The sequence below is a fragment of the Myxocyprinus asiaticus genome, chromosome 5 (genome assembly GCF_019703515.2).
Source record: "Myxocyprinus asiaticus isolate MX2 ecotype Aquarium Trade chromosome 5, UBuf_Myxa_2, whole genome shotgun sequence".
Lineage (NCBI taxonomy): Eukaryota > Metazoa > Chordata > Actinopteri > Cypriniformes > Catostomidae > Myxocyprinus > Myxocyprinus asiaticus.
In genome coordinates, this window is record NC_059348.1 from 23,665,583 (window position 1) to 23,693,004 (window position 27,422).

General features: G+C 38.3%; 1 protein-coding gene across 1 annotated transcript in view; it reads left to right on the top strand.

Moving 5' to 3' along the window:
- The window catches only part of arhgef4 (Rho guanine nucleotide exchange factor (GEF) 4), a 91,753-nt gene that overhangs the window by 31,318 nt on the left and 33,013 nt on the right, over positions 1-27,422 (top strand). Inside the window, 3 exon segments of the mRNA XM_051696932.1 lie at positions 108-6,809; positions 7,913-8,233; positions 9,249-9,378. Coding sequence (XP_051552892.1) covers positions 108-6,809; positions 7,913-8,233; positions 9,249-9,378 — 7,153 coding nt within the window.

The window sequence follows — 27,422 nt, forward strand, 5'->3', positions numbered from 1 at the left end:
GACATGAAGGTGAGTAAATTATGATAACATTTTCAATTCATTCGAATTTTCATCAACTGTCCTTTTAAGAACAAGAAAATAATGCCTAATTCTCTTTCTCCTCATAGGCCCCTGCTATAGAGGACTCTGGGAAGGAGACAGGCTGTCTGGAAGATGGGGAATCCCAGCAGGAAGAGTGTGAAGAGCAACAGGACCATCAGGAATGGTGCGAGCCCATTCCTAAAGCAGCACAGGACACAGCAGAGGAATATTTTGACACGCACTCGTGGCACAGTGACACTTTCTTGGACCTCAGCAATGAAAATGAGGACTGCTGTAGGACACCGCTCAGCACTAAGACTGGATCTTGCTCTGGGGGTTGTCTGGACTTGCATTCTCCCTTTGTCAAAAAAAGAGGTCCCTCTGAATCAGAGAGGCATCACATTGTCTTTGACAGTCTCCATAGGACAGTGGATGGAGAGCAATCGCAAACACAGACTGGATGTAAGGAGAAAAGGAATGTGGGAATTGATGGTATTGGAATGTATGATGCTAAGGATGTACCTGAGTGTGAGGAGACTTTTAGTAATTTGCCAGCAGGACCTGTAGTTTGTCCTTCCTCACAGAATGATCTGTCCAATATAGAAACACCCTTGTTCGCATCAGGGGACTCTGTAGAATCACAAAAACTCTCTGAGCTAAATGCTGAAGACACATTATTGACATCAACAGACAGTGAATATAAGTTTCAGCTTGAAGACACCCCTGATGGAAAATCTCAATGCGATCAAATCATAAAAAATCGGAAAGAAACTCAACCAACAAATAAAGAGTCGCAAATTGTGAGCTCAAATGAGAAAGAATTACATTGTAATGATAAAGATACAAATGACTCTGAAATGCAGTTGATTTCCAATGCAACAGTTCTGGAAAATTCAGTCAGCAAACACAAGTTTAACACTCATAAGCATGAGCTGAGTTTAATTGTATCACGACTTTCTACTATAGACACGACTGTGTCTAAATCAATTGAGAAGCCTATTGAAGAGACAAAAGAGTCAATAGAGTGCAGCCAATCACAGGATTTATTAAAACCCAGCCAATCACAGGCCTCATTAGAGCACAGCCAATCCCAGGCCTCAGTCGAACACATTCACTCAAAGGCCTCAGTGGAACATAGTCAATCACAGGCCTTAATAGAACACAACCAATCACAGTGCTCAATAGAACAGAGACAATCACAGGCCTCAGAAGAACATAGTCAATCAGATGCCTCAATAGAACAAAGCCAAACACAGGCTTCAGTAGAACACAGTCATTTACTGTGCTCAAGAGAACACTGCCAATCACAGGCTTCAGCAGAACACAGCCAATCACAGGCTTCGGTAGAACACCGCCAATCACAGGCTTCAGTAGAACACTGTCAATTACTCTCCTCAAAAGAACACAATCAACCACAGGACTCAGTAGAACACAACCAATCACAGGCTTCAGCAGAACACAGTCAATCACTGTGCAAAATTGAGGACATTCCATCACAGGCTTCAGTTGAACACAGTCAATCACTGTGCTCAATAGAAACCAGTGAGTTACAGGCCTCAGAAGAACAAAGTCAATCACAGGTCTCTGTAGAATACAGCCAATCACAGGCTTCAGTAGAACACAGTCATTCACTGTGTTCAATAGAACACAGTCAATCACAGGCTTCAGCAGAGCACAGTCAATCACTGTGCTCAATAGAACTCAGTGAATCACAGGCCTCAGAACAACACAGTCAGTCACAGGCCTCAACAGAATACAGCCAAACACATGCTTCAGTAGGACACAGTCATTTACTGTGTTCAATAGTACAAATTCAGTCACAGGCTTCAGTAGAACACTGTCAATCACAGGCTTCAGTAGAACACAGCCAATCACAGGCCTCAGAAGAACACAGTCAATCACTGTGCTCAATAGAAAACAGCCAATCACAGGCTTCAGAAGGACACAGTCAATCACTGTGCTCAATAGAACACAGCCAATCACAGGCTTCAGAAGAACACAGTCAATCACTGTCCTCAATAGAACACAGCCAGTCTCAGGCTTCAATTGAACACAGTCAATCACTGTGCTTAAGAGAACACAGCCAATCACAGGCATCAGAGGAACACAGTCAATCACTGTGCTCAATAGAACACAGCCAATCACAGGCTTCAGAAGAACACAGTCAATCACTGTCCTCAATAGAACACAGCCAGTCTCAGGCTTCAATTGAACACAGTCAATCACTGTGCTTAAGAGAACACAGCCAATCACAGGCATCAGAGGAACACAGTCAGTCACTGTGCTCAACAGAACACAGCCAATCACAGGCCTCAGTAGAATACAGCCAATCACAGGCTTCGGTAGAACACAGCCAATCACAGTCTTCATTAGAACACAATCAATCACTGTGCTCAAAAGAACATAGTCAATTACTGTGTACATTTGAACACATTAAGTCACTCTGCTCAATAGAACACAGACAATTACTGTGCTCAATAGAACACAGCCAATCACAGGCCTCAAAAGAACACAGTCATTTACTGTGCTCAACAGAACACAGACAATTACAGGACTCAGAAGAACATAGTGAATTACTGTGCTCAATAGAACATAGGCAATCAAAGGCCTCAGAAGAACACATTCGATCACTCTGCTTAACAGAACACTGCCAATTACAAGCTTTAGAAGAACATAGTCGATCACTGTGCTCAATAGAACACAGCCAATCAGAGGCCTCAGAAGAAAACTGTCAATCAGTGTGCTCAAATCAACACTGTCAATCACAGGCCTCAGAAGAACACAGTCAATCACAGGCCTCAGAAGAACACAGCCAATCACTGTGCTCAATAGAACACAACCAAACAGAGACATCAGAAGAAAACAGTCAATCATTGTGCTCAAATCAACACTGTCAATCACAGGCCTCAGAGGAATACAGGCAATCACAGGCCTCAGAAGAACACAGTCAATCACTGTGCTCAATAGAATACAGCCAATCACAGACCTTAATAGAATACAGCCAGTCACCAGCCCCATTAGAACACAGGCAATCAGAGATTGTTTTTATGGAGGCAATTTCCGTAAACTCTCAGTGGAATGCTATGACTGAGTCAGACTCTGTTTTTATATCACACTCACTGGGTAGCAACATTTATGAAAATGAACAACTAAAACAGGACTGCAAGGACATTTCCACTGACTGTAAAGTCAACCAGTCCTTAAAAAGATCTGAAAATCTGTCATCAACACACAGTGACAAAGAACTTGATCTAGCCATAAAAAAGAACGACACTCTGTATTTCAAAAAGGACTTGAATGAAACCCCACCTGTTCTTACTGAGCATTATGCACCTGATAAAGGTTCCTCAAATGTGCCATATGTAACTTCTGCAGGAGTGTCAGATTCAGTGTATCAACATGTGATCAATGACCAAACCTCAGAACAGTCAGACTGCACTTATTTCAGCCTCCAAAATGGCTTAGTATTACAAATGGATACTGAAATAGATGAATACTCAATTAATAAATATCACATGGACAATCATGTTTTGCAAAACAGTGAGCAAACATATTTAGAAGACTATGAGTCTGAGGCAGATTTTCGCATAACCTATCAGTGCAGCCCTAATAGTAAAAATAATTACAACAAACAGGGTGAATTCATTGAAGCACAAGCTTGTGTTGCCACAAAAAATGCTGATAACAAAGAAGACATTGTTGATGTTTTAGAAGAAACAAATATCCTGCAACATGACATTTTTATAGAGTGTCCAAAAGAATGTATAATAGTTCCCTCAGTAGAGCAGTCAGTAATTTACTCTGATAGTTTGGGATGCATGGGAAATATAAAGCCTAAGACATTTTTGTGTCCTGACATAAAGACAGCAGCAGTTGATGGTTGTCCAAGAAGTCCTGTTGACAGTCCTGTTGAGTCTCTGGCCGATCTGTTTGAGATTTTTTCTGACAAATCTCCTGTCAGCCCAACAAACATTTGCTTGGAGCTCAGTGATGACCTGCATATTAACTGTAAACAAGTAGCACATTGCATTGTAGATGTTATGTCTGGCACATGTGAAGAGAATACACAAACCTCTAAACAGTTTCACCAACCCAGTGACCTGTTTAACAAACACACAAGGCAAAATGATTTGATTAAGTTTGAAACATTTGAGCCAGCCAGCATATCAAAGCTTAATGTTGATATTTTGCCTAATGGACAGTCTGATCCTTTCACAAACATACTATTTCCATTTGATCATTCCCAGCTGAACAGTAAAAATGAGGCTTTGGGGACAAAAGGAGAGAGAGAGTACAGCTCAGACACAAATAATAACATTAAGACCATTACTTTAGAAGAGTGTCCCTCAGGTGTAGGAAGCTCTTTACCTAGGTCTTTGATTAAACACAATATATTTACTAACATACCTAAATGTTTAGTTTCAGAAGGGGTTGATCACTTTAAAGAGAAGGACTGTTTTAGTGCACCTCCTGTTTTAAATGGCTCAGCTACCCCCTTTAAAGCACCTGAAATAAATATTGCAATGGACTGTAAAGATAATGTTGTAAAACCACCTGACCTGAGCGCATATATCAGCCACAGAGATGTTACACAAAAGCAGCTCAATGATTGCTGTGGTGGGAAGGAGTGCCAGTGCTTGTCTGCAGTGGAGGGAGAGCAGACAGCAGGAGGATTTCAGTTCAAGGACACAGACACCACCAGTCAGAGTAGCATTGCAGTGTTACAAACCTCAAGTCCGTCGCACACAGATGTCCATCATAACACCCATGGAATGGTTCATGCTGACTCTGCAAACTGTGAATTTTCACATGTTTTCTTTTTGCATGCGCACGTCCAAGAGGAAAGTATGTTACCACTGAGCAGTTCTAGGCTCAAGGTAGATGAAACTCATACATCAGAAAACACAGAGAGAAGGCTTGAAACCTCTTATAAAACAAGCTCTCCTGAAATCACTGACTCATTATGTGAACCATCTGATTGTAGAGATCCTCTTTATACACAGTCTTTGCAGCTGCACAACTCTGCAACAGAGAGCGCATTTGTTGCATGCTGTCGCATGTTGCCTATCACTAATTTAGAGGCCATTTTGGAGTCTGACCGTTCACTGGAGAGCTCATTCGTAATGGAGAATGGATTGGAGGAACAACAGACAGGAAGTCCATTACCAGATGGTGGATTCAATGAAGAGTGGAGCTCCTGTGATGACATTAAAAATGGCACTGTTCCTTGCGGTCCATGTGACAGTAACATTTCTGCCATATGCACAACTGCAAGGGAGATGAAAGCCAATGTAACCATAGTTCAAGCAAGTACTGTTATGAATCAACCAGATGTTGAGGAGACATTGACACCTCAATTAAATGGGGTTGATAACTGTGATGGCCACAGTGTGTCCAGTTTTGTGTCACAAGATCTCGATTCCAGTACCAACAGTGAGGAGACAGAGGACAGCACTCAATCACCCTCTAGCCTCCACTGTTCTGTGAGAAATAAGAGAAACCAGTCAGGGAAGGGCTCTATGTTTTCTGTGTTCTCTAGAATGCCCTCATTCCGCAAGACCAAACGAGAACATAAGGGCAATAACAAGGTAGATCCAGAAGTTAAGGACTCGACTGAGGTAGGAGACGAGCAGGAGGAGGTGAAGTATAATGAGTCACCCGCACATAACAAGGCCCACCCTTTTCTCTACAAGAGCTCGATGTCTCAGAGTACAGATCATCTTACAGACATTATAAAGTACGCTGACCACTCCAGTGATGATATTTTTGAACAGGCCTTCGCCCTGAATTTGCGTAATAGAGAGAAATACGCTCAATCCCAAAATTGTTATTACTCCAGTAACATCCAACAGAAGCACAAAGATGTTGACACACTGAATTTTACAGCTTCCCCAATGACAGAGGGATTACAGCAAAGGAAATGTAAGAGTTCTGACAACTTAAACTTACGCATGAAGCTCGCAATGGCTCATAGGTCCCTGTCCAACCTGTTTGAGTCCAGATCTCCTGAGAAGGAAAACCAGGAGCAGATCTTGCAGTCGGAGAAAGAGGTAGGGAAAACCAAGCAGTCCTGGAAGAAGATGAAACGTTCTAAGGAAGCAGAACTTTACAAAAGAACTCTATCTGTTCCTGAGACAATCTGTGACAAGTCCACACACCAGAGCCATTGCGACTGTGCCTACTGTGCACCTCAGAGCAGGTTCAGGCTTCACAGCTCACCTGGTTCCCAGCAGTTTTTGAGGAACATGTGCCATTCTGACCCACTGAGCTTGAAAACTGCTTACCAGTTAGAACATACACTTGAGAAAAAGTGTCTGGAAGGAGACGAGCTACCTAGTGCCATTTCCTCTGACTCTGACCAGGCCTCGGTAGACAGCTTTGAGGCTGTTCGCAATGTGTATGATAGGTCACAGTCTCCTGTACACCCCACTGTTCTTGCTCTGGCAAATCAGATGTCACCCACATGGGTGAAGTCTCTGAGCTTTTTTGAAGCCACTGATACTCCGTCAAGGCCCATGAGCCCCAAACCCAGTCCAGGGTTATGGACACACCGGAGAAGCTTCCGTTACCCCTCGCGATCTGTGACATCTTCTCTCTGCTCACTCGGCCAGGGAGTGAGTGTTGAGGGTCTCTCTGACCCACCTCAAAGACCGAAGTCTCTGAAACCAAGGACAGCACAACTTACCACAGCCCACTCCTTTGATTCTGAATACTTACTAGAGGACAGCAGTTCTGACAGCCAGTCTCAGACCAGCCTGACGTCAGGATCGCTAATCAACAAACCAGAGGTAAGTGGATAGTTGATATGAAATAGTTTGGGAAAATTGATGTGTTTTGACATGGTATACGCCATCTAAAGCTACTGTATTTTACATTTTGCTAATTCTGTTTTAATTACCATTAAATAAGCATACAACTTTAAATTGAGAGACTACTTGGAATATTTGTTCACTTAAAAATGTATTTGGACCATTTAAAATAAACTAGTTAAAGCAAAATGGTGATCAAAAATGGTACCAGTTACAAGACCAAAGATAGACATATATCCTTATACATTCATATACATTTTAACCTAAAATCGTGACGTTAATGAAGAAGTCCATAGACATGTTATGTGACAACTACCCATGTAAAATGACAGATATTATTTTATAGTATATTGTACTGTATAGATATAAGATATTTTATGGTATGTTTTCTGTCTGTGAATGTTACTCTTGTTTTCAAGAGCATTTATGCCATCCACATAACTGGGAAGATATTAAGACCATGGTGTTTTAAGTCATGAGATCTCAAGCGTGTCCTTTGAATATATTGGACAGGAGCCCTCTATGATTTTCTCACTTTCTATATTTACTGTAGCTTTATAGATTGTACCTAGTGGACATAGTGACATGGAGCTAGATTTAGCAAGAATGTCTTATTTTTTATTCTATGCATCTCAAAAATCCACTTTTTTCAACTATGACAAGCCTTGGAAAAACTCAAACTGTAGACGGATTCTTACTCCTTCTACAGTTTGAGTTTTCCCAAGGCTCGTCATAGTTGAAAAAAGTGGATTGTTGAGGTGCATAGAATAAAAAAATAAAAAAATACATTCTTGCTAAATCTAGCTCCATGTCACTATGTCCACTAGGCAATATAATGGTTGTTAAGTGTTCAAAAGTGCTAAAGATTTTTCAGGGAAATTTGTGCACTTTTCAGAAACAGTGACATCTGGTGGTGAATACCATGTTGACCATCTGTTTGGCTTAAACCTTTATCATGCTAATGTATACTTTTTAGAACAGAACATGACAAAAAAATCAACATTTGACAAACTTCATTCTTCAGTGCAACTTTCATTCAAAAGACATCTGTATAACCTCTCTAAGTCCATTTGCACTCTAAGCATGTACAGCACGGTGTTGAGCCAGCTGTTCAGTCATCAGAGAGAAGACAAGGACATGGATGTGTGCTTCGAGTGAAAAAAAGAGAGCAGTGTAAAAATGCACCCAGACCCACCTCAGACATCTACAGTTGGACAGGGCCTCTTCAGGGCATCAGAGAGGTGGCACTTGACCATGAGAGGAAGAGAAATTCCAGGAAAGAACATTGTCACTCATGCTCATATGAAACGTTGGCTGATGCAGAGAACCTCTTTAAAAAGAACCTTAGCGCACAGAGACGTTTGCGGCAGCTTAGAACCCCAACATCTGAGAAGCATGAAAAAGTAAGGAACTCATCGAAAAGGGACCAACCCCTGGCCATCAGCATCTCCTACTGCATCTTCTCTTGTCCTGCTCTGCATTCTTCCTGTTTTGCACTTCTGGACTCATTCATTTCAGACTCTGCTTGTAGTGTCTTTAGGATTTCCGACTTCTCTTCCATTTCTTGTGTTTTGCCTGATTTGTCGAAAGATTGGCTAAACACTTTCCCCTCAGATGTCTCTCAGAAATCTTAGAAGAGCACAGACTATTTAGAGTTTTTTAATCTGGTTAATAGAGGGACAAATAGTTAACACATGTGGGGCTTTTCACACAGGACACATTCTTGTGTACAGTCTGTGCTGTTTTTTTTTTTTTTTTTTTTTTATGTACACATGCAAAGAATCTTTGTTCTTGCTTGGTCTTGCTGCATTTTCAGAATCTCTGACCTTGAGTGCCACATTTATAAGACGCTGTGTCAACTTTTAGAACAATAGACCAATCAGATGAATCTGGTGATGGGATAAGCAACTTGAGTGTATTTAATGTGTACATTAGTAATTGGTGAATGGGAGTTAAAGGACTAAAATGAAAATGGTCATAATTTATTCACAGTCAGGTTATTCCAAACCTGTGTGACTTTCTTTCTTATGTGGAACACCAAAGGAGAAGTTAGGCAGAATGTTTAGGACTGACAGCTTTAAGTCACCATTCACTTTCATGTATTGAACAAAAAAATGCAATGAAAGCAAACTTTTTGTCTAACATCTTTTTTTGTGTTCCACGTAAAAAAGAAAGAAAGTCATTTGGGTTTGGAACAACATGAGGGTGAGTAAATTATTTTTCATTATTGGGTGAAATGTCCCTTCAATGCATCTATAAACACGTCTTCTGCTCAATTCCATTGCACTCTTTTTACCTGTTTTTATTCAAGAATGTGCCTTGTGTGAGGCCCCTTCAAAGTGTTTTTTATTTTAATTTTATTGTCAGTATGTTTAATTATGAACATATGTTGGGTCTGATTGCTGTTCTCATCCATAGGAGCGCACTAGACTCTCCCTTACATATCCTGAGCAGTTCCCCTCCATCCCTTTGAAAGACCACTTCTTCTCCCAGAGCACACCTGTAGGTCTGGACTGCTTGGGCTGGCCTCACCGTGTGTCGTTTTCAGGTCAGTAACAAAAGCTTTTTGAACCTGACATGCCCTGCACCACTGCATCACGAACTTTTGTTAATATGGGAACAAGTTTATTGTCTTCCTTAATCTTTGAGTTCCTTAAGTCCATGTGTACTTTAGTGTCCTGCAGGGGGCAATAGTTACTTTCATTCTTAAACCTTTGATAACCCCTGGTGAGTTATTTATAGGTTTGTTTGTGACATTTGGAGCCCGGAGACTTGAATTTATAGTCTTTCATTATCAAAGATTTTATTTATGTCTAGATGCCTGGACACAAATGTGAGGAGGCCTGTGCACAGCTGCAAACAAACAAGCAAACATCTGTGATGATATATTAAAAATGTCTTCAATAAATACTTCCACCTACAGGCATCTGAAATGTGTGATTTCCTAAGAAGAAGCTTTATTCATCCATGTGTGAACGTAACAGGAGCACAGAGTCTATCTTTGTGCATTAATGCATGGTGCTCAGGGACCCCTAGCACTGATCCTCTCTCTTTCTACCAACAATCCTGCTGAATATTTCTCACCCCACTCACTGGCGCCAGGCCTTCTCTCGCTCACTCGCGCTCTCTCTTAGGTAGACCTGGCATGGGTTTATATCCCCCCCCCCCAACAGACACTCACATACTCATACCTTTTAAAAGGAGACTTTCATTTATGAAAATTGAGTTCAATGTCTAAATAAAAGTGTAGTCTGATTTTTTTTTTTTAACCATTTAATAGGCTTTGGCTAACCTTGAGTTGCCTTTTTTCTACCTCGTTTTATAGTATTACATTACTATACCTGAATTTTTGCAAAATGAGTTTTTCGTGGCTTGTTGTACATATCACAACAGTGTTCAGGTAAAATAAACATTAGAGGTGCTACAACTAAAATTACTTTTGTTTAGTTTCACATAAATCATGAGTGGAATGGCGGATTATCAGTTCATAATAGGGTTGACAACTTTCTTCCAAGACAATACGGGACGCTTGAGCATTTTGTGCTCTTCAAAATTTTGAGCACTGTCCAGGGGTCCCCCACTGAGCACATTGCCGCTAAAATACGGGACAAATGGAACAGGTGGCAACCCTAATTCATAAACACTTACTCTTACACTTACGCTTATTAAAACACTTTTACCATAGTGCCTGACTTGTAAGGTGACACATTTTAACATTTGCATTACATAACCAACTACATTAACAACACCATCAGTTAGGTTTAGGTTTAAAGTTTAGGGTAGGAGGGTAGGTTTTATTGATTTAAAACCCAATAGAGCACTAATCTTAAAAACCTCATCTGTTTGGAAGAACATTTAACTGACTTTTAGTGCCACTGAGTGGATATTTCACCTCTGAACTGCTGTAATACTTGTAATTTTGCAAAAAAAAAAAAAAAAAAAAAGTCACCACAGTCACATAATTTTTATGAGATCAAACCTGGGCCAGCTATATGTTTGCATGTGCATTTTTCACTCTCTGATCTAAACTGAGGCCTCTGCAGATCTTGTTTACTTTTGTTGTTCTCTAAAATATTCCTCCCACTATTGATGTCTTGTTGTCATGACATGCTCTGTGCTTTTTGCTGGACCTCTGTAAATGCCTTGCATTATTTAATATGGATTCCTATGAGGAGAAAGACACAATTACCTCATTTTATCCCTTTCTGACATCATGCCCAATCTACAACCTTTCTGTACACCGCATGACAAGCCAGTACAGCATTCCTGGCCATTATGCTAATGTAGAACTTGAGTCTTACTTTGTATTTTTAGTGCAAGATCACTTCATCAGAGAAACTAACACTGATACATGCTGCTCTCCACAGAATCGAATCTTACTACACAAGCACAAGAGGCACACTGCCCTTTTGAGTTTACTTTATCAGAACCACCATATGAACTTGTGCTTTCAAACAGAGCCTGTATGGTTTGTGAAAGTATTGAAAAGACATTCAAACCTATTTGTTTCATTTGTGGCTGTTGGGTTAAGCAGAGTTTCTTCAACATGGAATTGTTGTAAGCATACTGTAGATTTTAAAAGACTGGGAGATTTGTGTAAATACTAATCATTATGTTATCCAATTATAGTCTGTTGGCTTTTATTATGCAATTGCATAATATTGAATTTTAAAGTGTGTGTGTGTGTGTGTGTGTGTGATCCAAACCATTGGTTGGTCAAATCTGTCATATACAAGAATGTGAGGAATGTTCCCCTGAGTTTTAATTTTGATCTGCATCCAGTTTCCAATGTTCTTACGTAAAATGTAATCACAGTTGCAAGGGTTAGAGCAAGTCAATATTCTTACATTTGAGTCTGATGAGAAAGGTCCGCAGACAAACCACATTCCTTTCTATTCATAGTTTTCAGAGATAATTATTATTTCTGTGGAAACTCTCTATTAGTATATAATAGAGAGCATGGTTTCATCAAACACTTTTGTTGTGATACAGTTTTTTTTTGGACCTGCCATTAGTGTGATCTTCTCTAATTTGGGGTTAAATTCTTAGAAGGTGTTTGCAACTCTCGACATCACTAGTGCTCTCTCCAGGCACCGTCTTTTGGTTTACTAACAGCTTGGCTTTAACAGTGGAGGAAGGGTAACTCAAGGGGGGACTGCAGGGGAAGAGAAAGGCGGTTTGTTTCAGTGCCAAGCCTAATGATTTACATTGAACCATGCAAGTCATATGAGTCCTCCTCCCCTTAGAGGACCCCAGTGATGCCAGCCTGTGACTGTATTTGTGTGTGCAAGAGAGAGAGAGAGAGACAGAGAGAGAGAGAGAGAGAGAGAGAGAGAGCTGATTGTGAGTCTGGGCGTCTATGTTAAGCTCTTAGAGACTGTGCAACCAAGAGTGAAAGTAAAAGAGTGGGAGAGCAAATGAGGAATGAGAGAGGAGGGCTGAGGGCTTGTTGCAGGCTCTACAAGCAGTCGAGAGCTCAGTGGATGACTCAAGCCTAGGGAAGCTCACACACATCGCGTTTGGACCTAACACCTGCCGAAGTGACGCCACCCTTCTCCCTGTCTGTGTGCGGCCACATGCGCACCCAGCACAGTGCCGGTGAGGTGGGCGTCCTTCTGGCAGGAGGAAGCTGCAGTGGTGGCGGCGGTAGCAGCGGTGGGGGGAGCTCGGAGCAGTCACCTGGCTCTGACTCAGATTGCAGCCCCGCTCTGGGACTGGCCGGAGGGGTTAGGGCAGTGAGAGGGGTCATGTCCCATTACTGGAGTCTGGAGAGCCTTCATTCTACCAATGGTAAGACTTTTCCTCCTTTGAACATAAGAAGTCAAGTTTGTCATTTGCTGGAAATGGAGTGATACTTTGAGCTTCCCTGCTTTGAAGACCAGCTTAGACCAGCAAGCTGGTAGCCAGCATAGTCTTGAAGATGAAGCTTATTAAGCTAGTTCAGAAGCCTGGTAAAGACACCAGAATTCCATATTGGGGACCAGCATCCAAAATACAACATATGCTGGTCTTTTCAGCAGGGCTGATGTGCATGGCAGTTGACACTCATAAAATGGGTGACATTGTCACTCTATGAGGTTTTTGTGATAGCTCTTGTTCATTGTATTGCAGTGTTTTGGTTTATGTGGTGGTACTGTCTTCAGCCCTTTATGGGCAAAAGGAGGTAGCTAAAAGAGCCACTGTCTCTATGCAAATGTAAACACATGCGTTCCTGCATTTAGCATGTCAAAGCAACAGGAGTTTACTTTCTGTATCAGACTAATAGGCTTCACATCTGTTTGCATGCCCCATGTATAATAGAAGCTGATTAAAAAACAAGATTAGTTTGAAAGCTGGCTAGTTTTGAGTCTGTTACTGGTGGTGATGTGGTAATCCAGATTAGAGATGATATTTTACAGTTGAATGAAGATGTGCCACTATATCTACTGTCTGCATCCTGCTTAGGTTATTGCATTACTGTCACGGATGTCATCTATTGATCTATGTTCCTGCTGGCTCGTAATTGGTTAAGTGGTAATTTTGTGGAAGGCTCTGTCAAGTTTGTGAATGTGTATTCTGGATATATAGATGGATGTCTTAAGAGCGAACGCTCTGAGCGATGTTCAGCAGCTACGCATATTCCATTAATGTACAACAAAATTAACATGCAATGAGCTTTTTTCAACACAAGGGAGCCTTAATGCTTGCATTAAACAATGTAGCCATGTCACGTCAGCTCTGCTGCACTGTCAGTCTTCATGCAGATTTTACTTACAGTATGTGAGCTATCAGACGGCAAAGCTCCTGAAAGCAGAATCTGTGTTAAAAATATTTCAGGGGGGAAACCAACACTGCCTGGTTTGCTTTTAAAACCCCCTTTTGCCTCATTGAAAAGAGCAGATATATTGATTAACGTAGGTTCTTCAGGTTTCCTCTCTAAGAATAGATCACCTCTCTTGTTCTGTGTTGGCACTACCAGTTTGATCATGTATCAGTGCCCATCTAGTAAATTTGTACAAAATGAGTGAGATGTTTTAGATGAGGTGCCAGTTTGAGCAGTATTTTGGTCTCATTATCTTCTCTCAGGGTTGGCATGGTGACAGACAAGCCAATGACCATCAGCCAAGGTAGCACTGATGTCAAAAACGATCATCGCTACCCACATCAGCTGCAATTTGGATGTTTTTCTCATTTTGTGCACAAAACGAAGGAAAATAAATGGTGCATTGGGAGCCGGGGGCAATAGCTACAGACATTTCAAACAGTGCTGTCACTTCACCACGGTCCACTGATCTCATTACAGCGCACATACACTGTCTGTAGCTGATCATAGTACAGTGGGGAAAAACAGAGGAACGACACGTGAGAAACACTCTGAACTGATATGTTTATATGTCTGAATATTAAAAATAATTAATGCCACAAAGGAGAGTTTGTTTACCCCCAACACCCAAGGGACTTCCTTGGCATCTCACAAAAGGACTGATCCTAGATGGACAGAGACTCCACAACTTAAACTCTCTCAGCCCTTTTCCACTGACACTGTGCTGGTGCTGGATCCCAGTCTGGAACTTTTCAATGCATTCTCAAATGATCTGGTCTCGAGGAACCAGTAATCTCAAGCTTTGAGTTCCACTTTTTAATTAGGAAAAAATTACTGAGTGCACCTTTAAAGTTTTCACCATTTTTTGTCACCTTTTTGAGTTGAATAGTTAATTTTAAACAGTCCTGTGCTGTGATGCATGAGTTTTGAAAAGTACAAATATTGCATGTGATTTCTCAGTTAAAATGGTCAGAAAAAAAGCATGCATAATAATTAAAAAAAGAATTGGCAAAAAGCTGTTTCAAATTGTTGTAGATAGCGAGTAGCGTAAATATGGGCAAATTGGGACACTTTTGGAAATTGTACTTTTCCATGTTACACCTTTACAGTATATAAGGCTTAGGATGTTTTCTACCATAGTAAAAAGTTAAAAAATTAAGAAGTACTAAATACTGGGAAGAAGAACCTTTAAAGACCCTTGTTTGACCAAATTCCACATTTTTGTCAGGCAATACTGGAAAATAAGACACTTGTGTTGTCAAAGTGGGACAGTTCATTTTTTAAACAAGCTAGACAGAGGCCTGTTCTTGAATATAGTTTTATTGTAAGAATTTATTTTGTTTGCAACTTACATATTTTAAAAATTGAAATAAATTAAATCAACTTAAATGAGCAAATTCTATTTGTTAATTCTACTTAAAATATACATTAGTATTAACAATTTGTAATGCTTTTAAAGAATAGTGAAAAACATTTTGTAAACGAAGGAAAAATCCCTCTAAAAAAGATAAACACAATTCAGTATTTGAATATATTATATTTTTTCTCGCAACAGTATAGGCTCAAAGATTAATATAAAACCTTAGAAAGTGTTCACATTCACATCACAAAGATGCAGTTGCTCAACTAAAACAAATCATAAAAAAAAAATAAAAAAAATATGCTATGTTCATTTGTATTTAATATCTTTCATGTGACATAAAGATTAGAATATGATCAAGAAAACACATAAATACACATTATGCACTATACTGCAATTTAACCATTATTATTGCTTAATAGTTAATAATAAACTCTCTTTATATGACTTAAAATACTGTCCCACTTTACCAGTATCACCCTGTCCCATTGCCAATACGGCTTTGGTAAAGTGGGACAGAGGAAAAATGATTCTATAAAAAATATACACAAATTCTTTGGAATCGCGTTTTACATTTTCTGATACACTTTTACATCATGAATAATTATATGTAACATTTAAGAACACTGAGTCAACTTTTACTGTTTTATTACCAATAAAGATTTACCTCAAACTTCTAAGTTAATTGTTTACTTCCCAAAACATTAGTTTAGTAATAACTTTTAACCAATTAAGGAAATACATATGGATGTAATGGGGATCAAGCTTAAAGGGATAGTTCACCCAAAAATTAAAATTTTCTCATCATTTACTCACCCTCATGCCATCCCAGATGTGTATGACTTTCTATCTTCAGCAAGACACAAATGAAGATTTTAAGAAGAATATCTTAGCTCTGTTTGTCCATACCATGCAAGTGAATGGGTGCCAAAATTAAGAAGCTCCTATCACATAAGAGCTCAGCATAAAAGTAATCCTGTAGTTAAATCAATGTCTTCAGAATCGATATGATAGGTGTGGGTGAGAAACAGATCACTTTCACATTCTTCTTCTAGTGTTTTTGGTGATTCACATTCTTCATGCATACTGCCACCTACTGGGCAGGGAGAAGAATTTCTAGCAAAAATGGATTTAAATATTGATTTGTTTCTCACCCACACCTATCATATCACTTCTGAAGACATTGATTTAACCACTGGAGTTATATGGATTACATTTATGATGCCTTTATGTGCTTTTTGGAGCGTCAACATTTTGGCACCCATTCACTTGAATTGTATAGACCTACAGAGCTGAAATATTCTTCTAAAAATCATATTTTGTGTTCTGAAGAAAGAAAGTCATACACATCTGGGATGAGTAAATGATGAGAGAATTTCCATTTTTTGGGTGAACTATCCCTTTAACTGTCCCACTTTACTCTTTGTCCCAAACAGTTTACCCATATTCACCCTATATCATGTCATACTGCAGGATATGTCAACTTCATGTATTTCATGTCAAGTACCTGGGCATCAATAGTAGCGCATTCATTAACTAAACTAAGAAACATAATACTCTCAGTTTGGGCTAGGTTGATTTATGTGTGCAGTGGTTATTTGTGTATATTATTTGTGAACTATACTCCACTGTACAAACATGATCTCATTGCATGTTCAGTATGTTCCATATGTGTCATAACCTTCTTGTTTCCCCTTCAGCAGGCTAATGCATGCACGTTGACACATTTGATGCCGCGAGGGGCTTTTTGTCTATTTAATCTGTCATGAGAGAGGCGGAGGTTGGGCTGGATTTTAAACGCTGCAGGTGTCAGATGCGGTGTAGAATAGGCCGCTTGCAGTGGAGACAGTCTCGCAGAATGTGTCACCACCTCCCACCAACATGTCATGCTTCTGCAAAGCCCCATCTCTTCTGCTTTCAGTATGTGTGTGAAATGCACCATCACTTGTCTCTGAACTAGAATTAGAAAGTCTCAGTTCTTCTCAAAATCTTTTTCATTAAAGTCTTGAGTTTCCATTCGGGAAGGAGAGCAGATGCGTAGTTGTTTGTCTTTTCGCTGGGGGGTATTTTGTCTGATCACGGCCACTGAGAGTGAAATTTAAGATGACATTTATTTGATGAATATAAAACAGAAATGTAATGTCTCTCTTTGGCGTAAGCCCCATCTGGCAGTCCGAAGAAGTTGTACTCGGAACCGTAATATCCTGCCAGAGATAGGAGGCAGGGGCGAGGAGCCTACCCACGTGCAGGACGGGACTCAACTGGTGGTGGTGGGGTGGTGGAGGTTGCCATGTTAGCACACTGAAACAGCAATGTGATAGATTGTGAGCAGACTTATAAAGCAATGGCTTACATGTGATTGGCTAGGAGTTACCTAGCTAATGGTACGATGATGTACAGCTGCTAGTCTTCCTGCTAGAACTATGCTGCGCTTACATTTCTGTTAACCTAAAATATACTGCATGTGCAGGTAACATCTAAATTAACTGATTTTAGTGAGAAATATTACATACAGTGACCAAACCAACCTAAAAATATGTATGGGTAAGTCATTTTAAGAGTTGAAATTGTTCATCTTGTTGCCTAATTCTCATACAATCCCCTATGATTGTTACTAATCAACACATAGAATGGTAAGGCATTCAATGTTTAATTTGATCAAATGCATTTCTCTCAATAAGCTATGCTTTTTGCTTTTCATGATCCAACAATTGTGCTGGTAATCCAGTTAACTTGAATACAGAACAACGGGGTCTGCAGCATGTTTAGATGTGCTACCCATAGGCATTATCACAACTGACAGCAATGAGACAGATGGTGTTTCATTCACACCTTTTTTAAACAAACCACAAGCATAGAGCACAGCTGCACCTAGCCTGCTTCAAGCAGCAGTTTAAAGCCTGAATACTCCTTCCTCCATTTACCTCAGTATCTTTTTCTGGTTTCTGGTATGCAGAAGAAAGGTGAAGAGATAGATAGTGTTAAACAAGACCTGGCGTGAGTGTTACATGGATATTCATATCAGGATGCCATCTCTACAGGTTTTCACCATATATTCATAAAAAGTAAAGGTTATTTAGTTGTTCTTTGCAGCATTTTATGTTCAGCAAGTAACCCTTATCAAGAACCAATTTTATAGGATTCTTGATGTATAGGATTCTTCAATGTCAATGTGCATGTGTTCTTGAGTTGGCTGTATGGTCCTTTGGACAAAAGTGCTTAACCCTGTAAAGCCTGACATATGAAAGTATTGTCAGAAAATTCACATTTTTTGACATTAAACTGTTTTTAGTACCATTAGACAAAATATAAAAAGAAATCATAAAAAAAAAAAAAAAAAAAATTTGCAGATGTTTTTTTTATGTAACATATCTGATACATTAGTCTTTAAAGGTCATTATCCTCCTGAGGCCCAGCAATTAATTTTTGTATTGGACATTTTTTATTTAAGTTTTTCTTAGCCCATACATGCTACAGTGGTAAATCTTGGGATATTATCAGAGGACTCCCTGAGTTTTTCAGAGATACCAAATGTTCGAGAGTTTGGCCATGACAGCTTCCTCTCCTTGGTCTGTAAATATGGATTGAAATGTATCACAGTTCAATTCACCACATCAGATAAAATATGAATAAAAGATATATTTTTTCAATAATTTTTTTTTATCATATGTGTTTTATGCACAAAACAATATATTGACATTTAAAAAACTCTTTATAATGACAAAGCAGACTGCATATATGAAAATACACAGAAATACAGTATTAGTTCACACTTTAAATATATATTATAAAAAGTATATGTCAGAATTTCAAAGCTCTGTGATTTTTTAAAATTTTTTTTATAGTGGGCATGAATGGAATGGAATGGTGATTGAGAGATACCTCAAAAGCCTATTGTATCATATTTGATACATATAATTTCAACATGCTTTTTCAGTAATAAAATTATATACACAATTTTAACCAAGCACAAGTTGCTTATATTCAGCAAATACTCATTTTAAAATATCATTAACAATATAATCATTACTGTCTCTTTTACTTTATTAAAATAAACTTTATTAAGTCATTTATCCCAACATAAGTCATTTTTTGCGGATGTCCACCACCATTTTAAATGGATCGATATATAAACATCAAAACCAATTTTTTCACAAATAACCACTAGATGGTGCCATAAACATGTGAAACTTACATACCATACGTTTGTTTTTGTTTTTTTGTTTTTTTTGCTTTTCAGCTTGAAATGAATGTGAGACAGGAGCTGTCAAAGTTGTGTATCATATTTGATACATACGGCATTATAGGGTTAATTAGTGGTGCTTGTGAAAGCAAGCATCGCTAATACTAAATTCAAGTATTACATTTTGACACAAATTATTCTACATAGTTTGTGCTATGGACATTAATAATACTAGGGATGTGCACAGTTACCGTTTTTACATTTAGTTAACCGCGAGGTTTCACAAACGGTTATTCTTTTTTTTCCGTTGGGACATGGGAATAAAGAATGTTTATTGCAATGAAATTTCCTCAAACACTACTCAGAATAGCAACAAATAAAGGGCACAGTGAGCTATAAGCCTAAATAGCACAATATATAGATCTTCAAATGATAAAATCTCACATTAATGTCAAACAAAAATAATCAAACTGTCATGCCTGGGCAGGTTCACATTTCTGTGAGGCAGCGAAGCCTCCTCGGGGTGCTTTGATTTTTAAATGGTTTAAATCAAATGTCATTCATTGAACTTGTCTAATTATTGTACATAAATATGCACATCAGAGCAAAAGGGAAAAACACTGTCTTACAGTTTATCAAGTGCTGAAACTTTGCTTGGTGAAAAACAACCTGGAACCATGTTTAATGGTGTAACAGTCACATGAAGTCCTCTTTGCAACCTGAAATTCTTCAGAATTTAGCACAATAAATGAATCAACGCAGGTGCTTTCAGATGCATTTATAAAAAGGTCTTTTTAACTTTACTTGATGTCTAAAAATGTGGCAATCCTGCATGAGACACTGAAAGAAAAAAACAGCGAGATTTAGCAAAATGTCAAAGATGTCCGTCTAGTGCGTGCTAACAGTATAGAAAAACAGTGTAGACACACACAAAAGCATGCCTAAACAGCCCCTAACTTGCCCTATATTTGAAAAACTGACCCAAACCTGGCTGGAAATCCAGACGATGAAGAACTCTACAACCCGACAAGTGATTTTGGTATTCGAATAGTGACGTGTTGAACGGTTAACCGAATGTGACTATCTGTGCACATTCCTAAATGATACCTCAAATCATGCAACTTGTTGAGGAGAGATGTGCTATTACTTTTGTAAACTATTGAACATCCCATAGACGGAAAGAGAACCAAGCACTGAAAATACACTGAAAAAAATGGTAACTCGCAATTGTTACCTCAAATATCTATTTCTACTGGATCTAACCTATAAAAATTACTTTTGTAGGAACTTCATAGCAACATAGGAACTTGTAACCACCCACAACACCCTTCGCTGTAAAAAGTGGTAACCTGCAATTGAGACTTTTAGAAGCTTTTTCTACTTGATCTAAGCCATAACATTAGTTTTGTTGGTGTAACATAGTGTCTTCAGGTTGATTCAGTGATGTGAAACAATATATTTGACTTGACTCAAACCAGTTAATTTAGATTTTACCACATGAAGCAAATTTTATAGTTATATAAAAAAAAATTTTTTTTTTTTTTTTTAGTGTAGCAATGTGGTGCCGAGTTTTGAATGAACAAACACCACTAACATTTTTGTCAGATAATATAGTTTTACATTATAGATCCTTCTGATCAATTTTCTGGGTTCTTTAAAGCATCCTTACATTGATGTTTTTCTAAAAATCTACAGAATGACAAATTCTTTATGGAACTTAAAAAAGTCTTCCTATGTCATCAGGCTGTAATTTTTCCCATCTGATTTATGTCATCACTATTACTATACTCAGAGTTTGTGTGCTGTATCCTCTCTAACTCAGTTGCTCACAGTAGCGCTCTGAGGTATTTTGCTCCATCTGTGGGTGAAATGGCACTGCAGTGTGACCATATAGTGCTAGTTACATCCATAGCGACAATGAACTGAGGTCTACACTGCCACAGTGTACCACTGTGCCAACCAGAGGAATTCTCACTATTGTGTGAATGCCTCAGCTTGGCTCTTAAACAGATTCCACTTTGTTAAACCAGACAGCTCAAATTCAGCCCCTTTATAGCTGAATACTATTTTATTATAGTGTTATACATTCTCGACAGAAGCTGCTATTTGTATTGTTATATGGTTTTGGAGAAGACACAGAAGTGTAAAATGATGTGAGTGATTGATGGGTGAGTGATCTCACTCGTAATCCTCAAAAAGATTTCTATGCAGTCAGGATGTCATGTTCCCACCCTAGTTCCATTTTTCATAGTCACTGGTTTGAAGCAGATATAATCACTGCTGTGAAATCCTTCTGGCATATTTCCATTTCCTGTGAGTTCATAGATAGATTCTGTGTACTCCTTCTTTTTTGGGTCATTTAATAAACTTTCTGTTTTCAGAGTTAGGAATAATCTGCTGTCTACAGATCACAGTTACAGACTTGTATGATTTTGACATGAATCCACCAGACAACTGTGTCAGAAAGGGTCAGAGTTAATGATGTGCTGCCTGAGCACTGGGTGAGAAGAAACATGAAGTAATAGTGCACATAAATGTGTACAACAGCAACATATTCTATAAAAAAATAAAATAAAACATGTTAAAGTGTTGTAAGCCACAAACCAAACCAAACAGCTATGAGATTAATCACATCATATCAAACTTAGATTCGAAGCAAAATCATATGAAATCATATGAAGTTAGTAGTGTCGCTACTTTTATTTAGTTACTCCCCAATACTGTTTTACATTTCTATGGTAACAGCAACGTCTTTGATTGGTGGAGTTCTTTTCAGGATTCATGGGTAGTAATCAAACTTGACTTTTTATGGATTGTCTAAATGCCTTCTACAGAAGTGTATATGACTGTTTTACAATCTCATAAATAAAAATAAAATGTAAAAAATAGTTAAAAATAAATTTCTTGGATTTTTACTTTTGGAACCCCTATACAAGGGGGTAAGAACAGAAATGGAGCCTTGATGTGTTGGTGCAAACCTTAAGAAATGGTCCTTACAACTCCACTTATAAAGTATGTGTGGTATGTGTATGGGAACAAGGAAGAACAGGGATCAAATAAGTAATTGATTAGATGACAGCCAACCATTACCTTACGTGGTACTTTGTTTTTCTACAAAAAAAATTAGAAGTTAGAAGAAGCCAGATTAAGATCCTTCATCCACCAAGTTCACCTCACCCCTCTGTTTACTGTCTGAGCAATACTCTACCCAGAATTCCTCACCTGTCGTCACTCTGTCGGGAGTGCATCAAAACATCCTGGTAGCTTAAGTGCATGCCACAGACCTTTTCAGCTTAAAGTTAGGAATATCATGCATCTTTAATTTGTCAGTAAACGGCATGTGCCTGTTTGTAGTAAGTACAGCTTATCAATCCCTCAAGCCTGCTCTCAGACCAATGGGCACCAACGGGACTCCCGGGCTGAGCTGTGCTTGGCACGGCCTGCACCTCTCTTGCCCTACCACGGTCCCTGTCTGCTGCTTCAACTGCTCAGGAAATTTGTTCTGAGCTCATCTGAGCTCCATTTCCAGCTACCATAGTTTGTTATACTGAATTAACTGTGAGCATGTGTATAGTGTCTGACACAACAATAAGAAAGACATGTTCTCTTAGAACACTGTTTATGGTGTAGAACTTGCATATAAAGTTCAGTACTTGTAAAATATAACCCATTAAACTGGTTATAGAGGTCTGTGTGAATTCAAACAATGATAAAATTTCTCCTGTCTTCACTCCTGTATAATCTTGAAGCAATAAGCCAGTTAAGGCAGTTACAGTGAGTTAAAGTAAATGGTGATGTTACCCCTTAAAAAATGACTTCCTGTAAAATCTCAGCCTTGAGCTGTGAATGAATTTCAGGATCATAACTTCAGATCTGACCCAAATATAAAAGTTGTGGACAAAACTGACATTACACAAAAATTAAACAAGTATCATAAAAAATGTATACAGTATATATACGTATATACAGTATATATATATTTTTTACTTATTCATGTATTAATTGTTGTGGAGAATTCAAATGTATTTTTACCAAATACAACATTAAGATTACATTTTCACAGTTTTTATCTCTTAAATGGGTCAAAAATGACCTGAACATCTCAGGAGGGTTAAATTGCTCATATCATCTTATCTTGAGTGTCAGGTCCACCGCAGACACTTATTTGTCCAATGACTTTGGTGTGGAGTGAATGTAATAGTCTTTGAGAGGATGTGCAGATTCCTCACAGGCCAGCTGTCTCTTCTCTGATACTCAGGGAATGTCAGACTGGTTTGAATGTTTTCCAGTGCATATCTTATCTGTGACTCACACACTATCTCTCTTTAGTCACAGGCTCTTAGGATAACTCTTCATTAAGAGTCTTTATCTACAGCAAACTGATTAGCTAACTTATTTTTTTTCTTAAATATAGCCACTGTCAGTCCAAACTTTAAACTATAACATTTATTGAAGTCCCAAAAATCACCCTTGCCTCATGTTTTTACCCAAAAATTCAAACAAATTTTATTTGATCATTTGAAGAGATCCTTTACAAAATGTACAGTACGCATGGCAATGTCTTGAAATTCTTTAAAATATATAAACTACTTTAAGAAAATGTATATGTGCTGTGGTGTGACGCTCTTATTTAGAGCTAAAACAACATTTTGCTAATAACTATATGCATGTTGTTTTTATGACCATATTAATTAAGAGACTACATGAAATGTTTGTACTCCTGAAAATGAATTGAACACACCACAGAACCATTTAAAATGAACCAGTGAAGACAAAAAGGTTATTAAAAAGAGTAAAAAAATAAATTAAAAGAAAGTGACAAAAGTGACCAATCACAGCACCTAAAATAAAGGTTGCACAATCCATTATAGACCATTTCAAGAATGTAAGCAAAAACAAAGGAATTATAGAACACACTTGGGCAGTTTTGGCAGCTATTTTTCTATGTAAAAAAGCTCCTATGTACTTGAATGGGGAAAGACCGAAATCTCGAAAACGTCAGCAGGTAGAGACCGGTCTCACGTGGAGAGGCACACTGTGTTTAAAGGCAGCGGTGATGAGGCTGTATTTTTTTAGTTGACCTTTGGCTGCCGTTGGGCATTCCAATTTCTTCCATTAATTTTAAAAGAAGTGGCCCGTCTCTGCTAAATAGTCACAGAACAGTGACGTCACCAGCGAATAGTCCTTGAAATGGTCTATACATTCATATAAATTGTTGAAATGTTGATTAAAATATGTTCATTGACACATTATGCATAACTACCTATATTCCATGGTACTGAATTAACATCATATTCATATAACAAGGTATTTACTTGGTACACCAAGGTGCCATGTTATTAGCATGGTTGCATGCTAAAAGAACATGATAATACCATGATAATGTTTTTGTATGTGATGGATGCAGGTGTATTGACTGCTTCAGGTCAATGCTCATTTAAAGACAAACAGACCTGACTCTGGTCTCACAGCGCATCTCACCCATCTGCTCCATTTGCCACACAATGGCCTGCACAGATTTGCCCATTGTGTGATGCACAAATATCAGCATATACATTTAAAAAAATGCATATTCAGTGCTTGCTTTGCTACTTTTTTGCTCTGTCTTTATTAATTAATGCTGTACAATAATTTCACACATTGGTCCACCTGTCCTTTTTGCTTTATTTTGCCATGAACCAATTGTGTATGTTTTGGATACACAGAAACTCCATTTACCATTATGGCCCTTGATAAATGTAAAGTCTACATGTGCAAATTGACTCTATGACCTGCCCCATTAGGCTCTGCAGCACTGATTCCAACATCATGTAGGTAGTTAGCTTTAAGGTGTATATGGCTTATCAAAGTTAATTTACATCTAAACAGTTGTTTTAAATACTCTACTAAGGGAGTTTGTATTTAATATGTATTCTGAGTACTCCCTTCTGAGTATGGAAGGGAGATTTTGAAACATGAAAACAAAAACACGATTAACCATTTAATTATTAAATAGTATCCACAAAATATGTGCCACTATTAAAAGTAAAATAAAATGATTTAATTTTCATTTTCACTATAACAATGCATCATCCCTGTAAAATTAAAAAATACAAATAAAATTTATGATTTGACATTTCATTTTCAGTACGATCTCGAGACAAGACTGCCAATTTTAAAATGAAAAGAGTAATGTGAATAAGAAATTGCAAATAATTTTTTACAAAGCTTTTTCTTAATATTCACGCAATAATAGTGGCAGAATTTGAATTCAAATGCAAAGTTCAGTTTTAATTTTATTTTTAATTGTATCTTTTATTTTTCGATTTCTATTATCATTTTCACGTTTCAACATGTAAATTCTATGTTAATGAGTGGGTGGTGCGCAAGAGAGGATACTGTAATACAGTGCTTCTCACACTAGGGGGCACAGAGAGGTTGCAAGGGAGATGTTCATTTTATGTGTCCTTCTGTGAAGCAGAGAATCCATGATACAGCGCTTTTTGGGCCTCAAGAGTTGTGATATCAGTTTTACATTTAAAAATACCAAGCAAGCATTACAGAAAAATGCAGTACTGATTTTTGTTTTGTCAGCCAGCTGAATAAATGAACATAGTGTTGGAATCACACTTGTAAATATGTGCACCATGATTGCAGCAGGCTTTATTTTGCAGGTGTTACATGTAAAATAAATACGTTAATTCAGTCTAATTGGATTGTTTCCCATCACAGCAAATTAAAACCCCAATATCCCCTCTATCATAGTATCAAAACAAGAGAAGGCATAAATGAGTGATTTGTTTTATTGGCATAAGAGCAAGCTTAATAAGTAATAAGCACTGTCTTTCCTAACACAGCAAAATGAAAATGAAATGATTGATCTGCTTGGATCTGGCATATGGCATAATCATAAGAGTTCCGCACTGACTGAGAGAGAGTCTCAAGCTCATGGAATGCATCTGATGAATTTATTTTCACCAAAGTCCAGGGACATTTCTAGGCGTAGGCGAACTAGGCAGTCGCCTAGGGCGCCACCAGCTGGGGGGACACCAAATCGCAAACCCACCCCCACCAGCCCACTTTGCCAGTCGGGAGTGCCAATGACATCGTCGGCTCGATAATGGGAAGTGGCAAGCGCAATTGTCTAGTTCATTTTCAATGAGAGGCATGCTGAAAGCGGCAAATTGCAGGCAGTTTTGCTAGCGGCAGGTAGGCAGCGCGAAAGTGGTGCTCGTACACCCAAAATCCTGCCACTTTCACGTGCACGGCTCTTCATGGCAGGCACCGGGAGAAATAAAAATATTTTATCTTTCTCTGAGCAGCTGCGGTAGCCACGTTGGTCTTAAATAATCACTTTAGACTTTATTCACAGCCAATCACACAGAATTGTACTGAGTACATAACAGACTGCTGAAAACATGGAAGAGGAATTTTTCTGAGTTATAGTCTCTGATCTCTTAAAAATCTCATAGAGAGATTAATTTAAAAAGCCATCGCTTGGGAGCTTGTGAGTGCGCGAGTTAGTTTGCCAGGTAAAATAAAGTGCAAATGAAATAAGCATGAAGTAAACAGAACTTAGTGGGTGTCATGAAGTCTAGTCATAAGCCATAAACAAAGTATTTTTCTCAATTCTATTGAAATTATAAATAACAACAAATAATAAATTATTGTATATTGTTAAATGATGTGTAAAATAATGCATCATGTTCTAGGAGCGTAGCGGTACGTAATTACATATGGAAATCGCTTCATTGCACACAAGGAGCTCTAAAATACGATTGCATACTATCAGCCACAGGTGTTGTATGATAAGTTCAGCTGAAACCAGGAGCGGGAGGGAGATGTGCCTTTTGAGCGCGAGGGATCAAATGTCCGTTTGAAGCGCGAGAGTGATCTCCTCTGACTGTGCCAGAAAAAATTTAAATTTACAGAGGATTAATGATAGTGCCATATTAATCTACTATATATAGGCTAATGCTGAATATTATGTATAATTATGCTATGCACTGTAAAAAATATTTATGTAATTGTAACGGTAAAAGACTGTAAAAATGCTACAGTAAAAAAGTAAATTGGTTAATGAGTAATTACCGTAAAATATACGTTAACATTTTTTAATATATTTAAAAAGACAATATTGTAGTTTTACGGTAAAATGTTGTAAAAATTACATTTTTTAGATGTAAAAAGTATGATTTTCTCATATAATTAACGGTAAAAATTTATATTATGTTTAACAAGAGAGTACATGTACTTTTTACTGTAAAT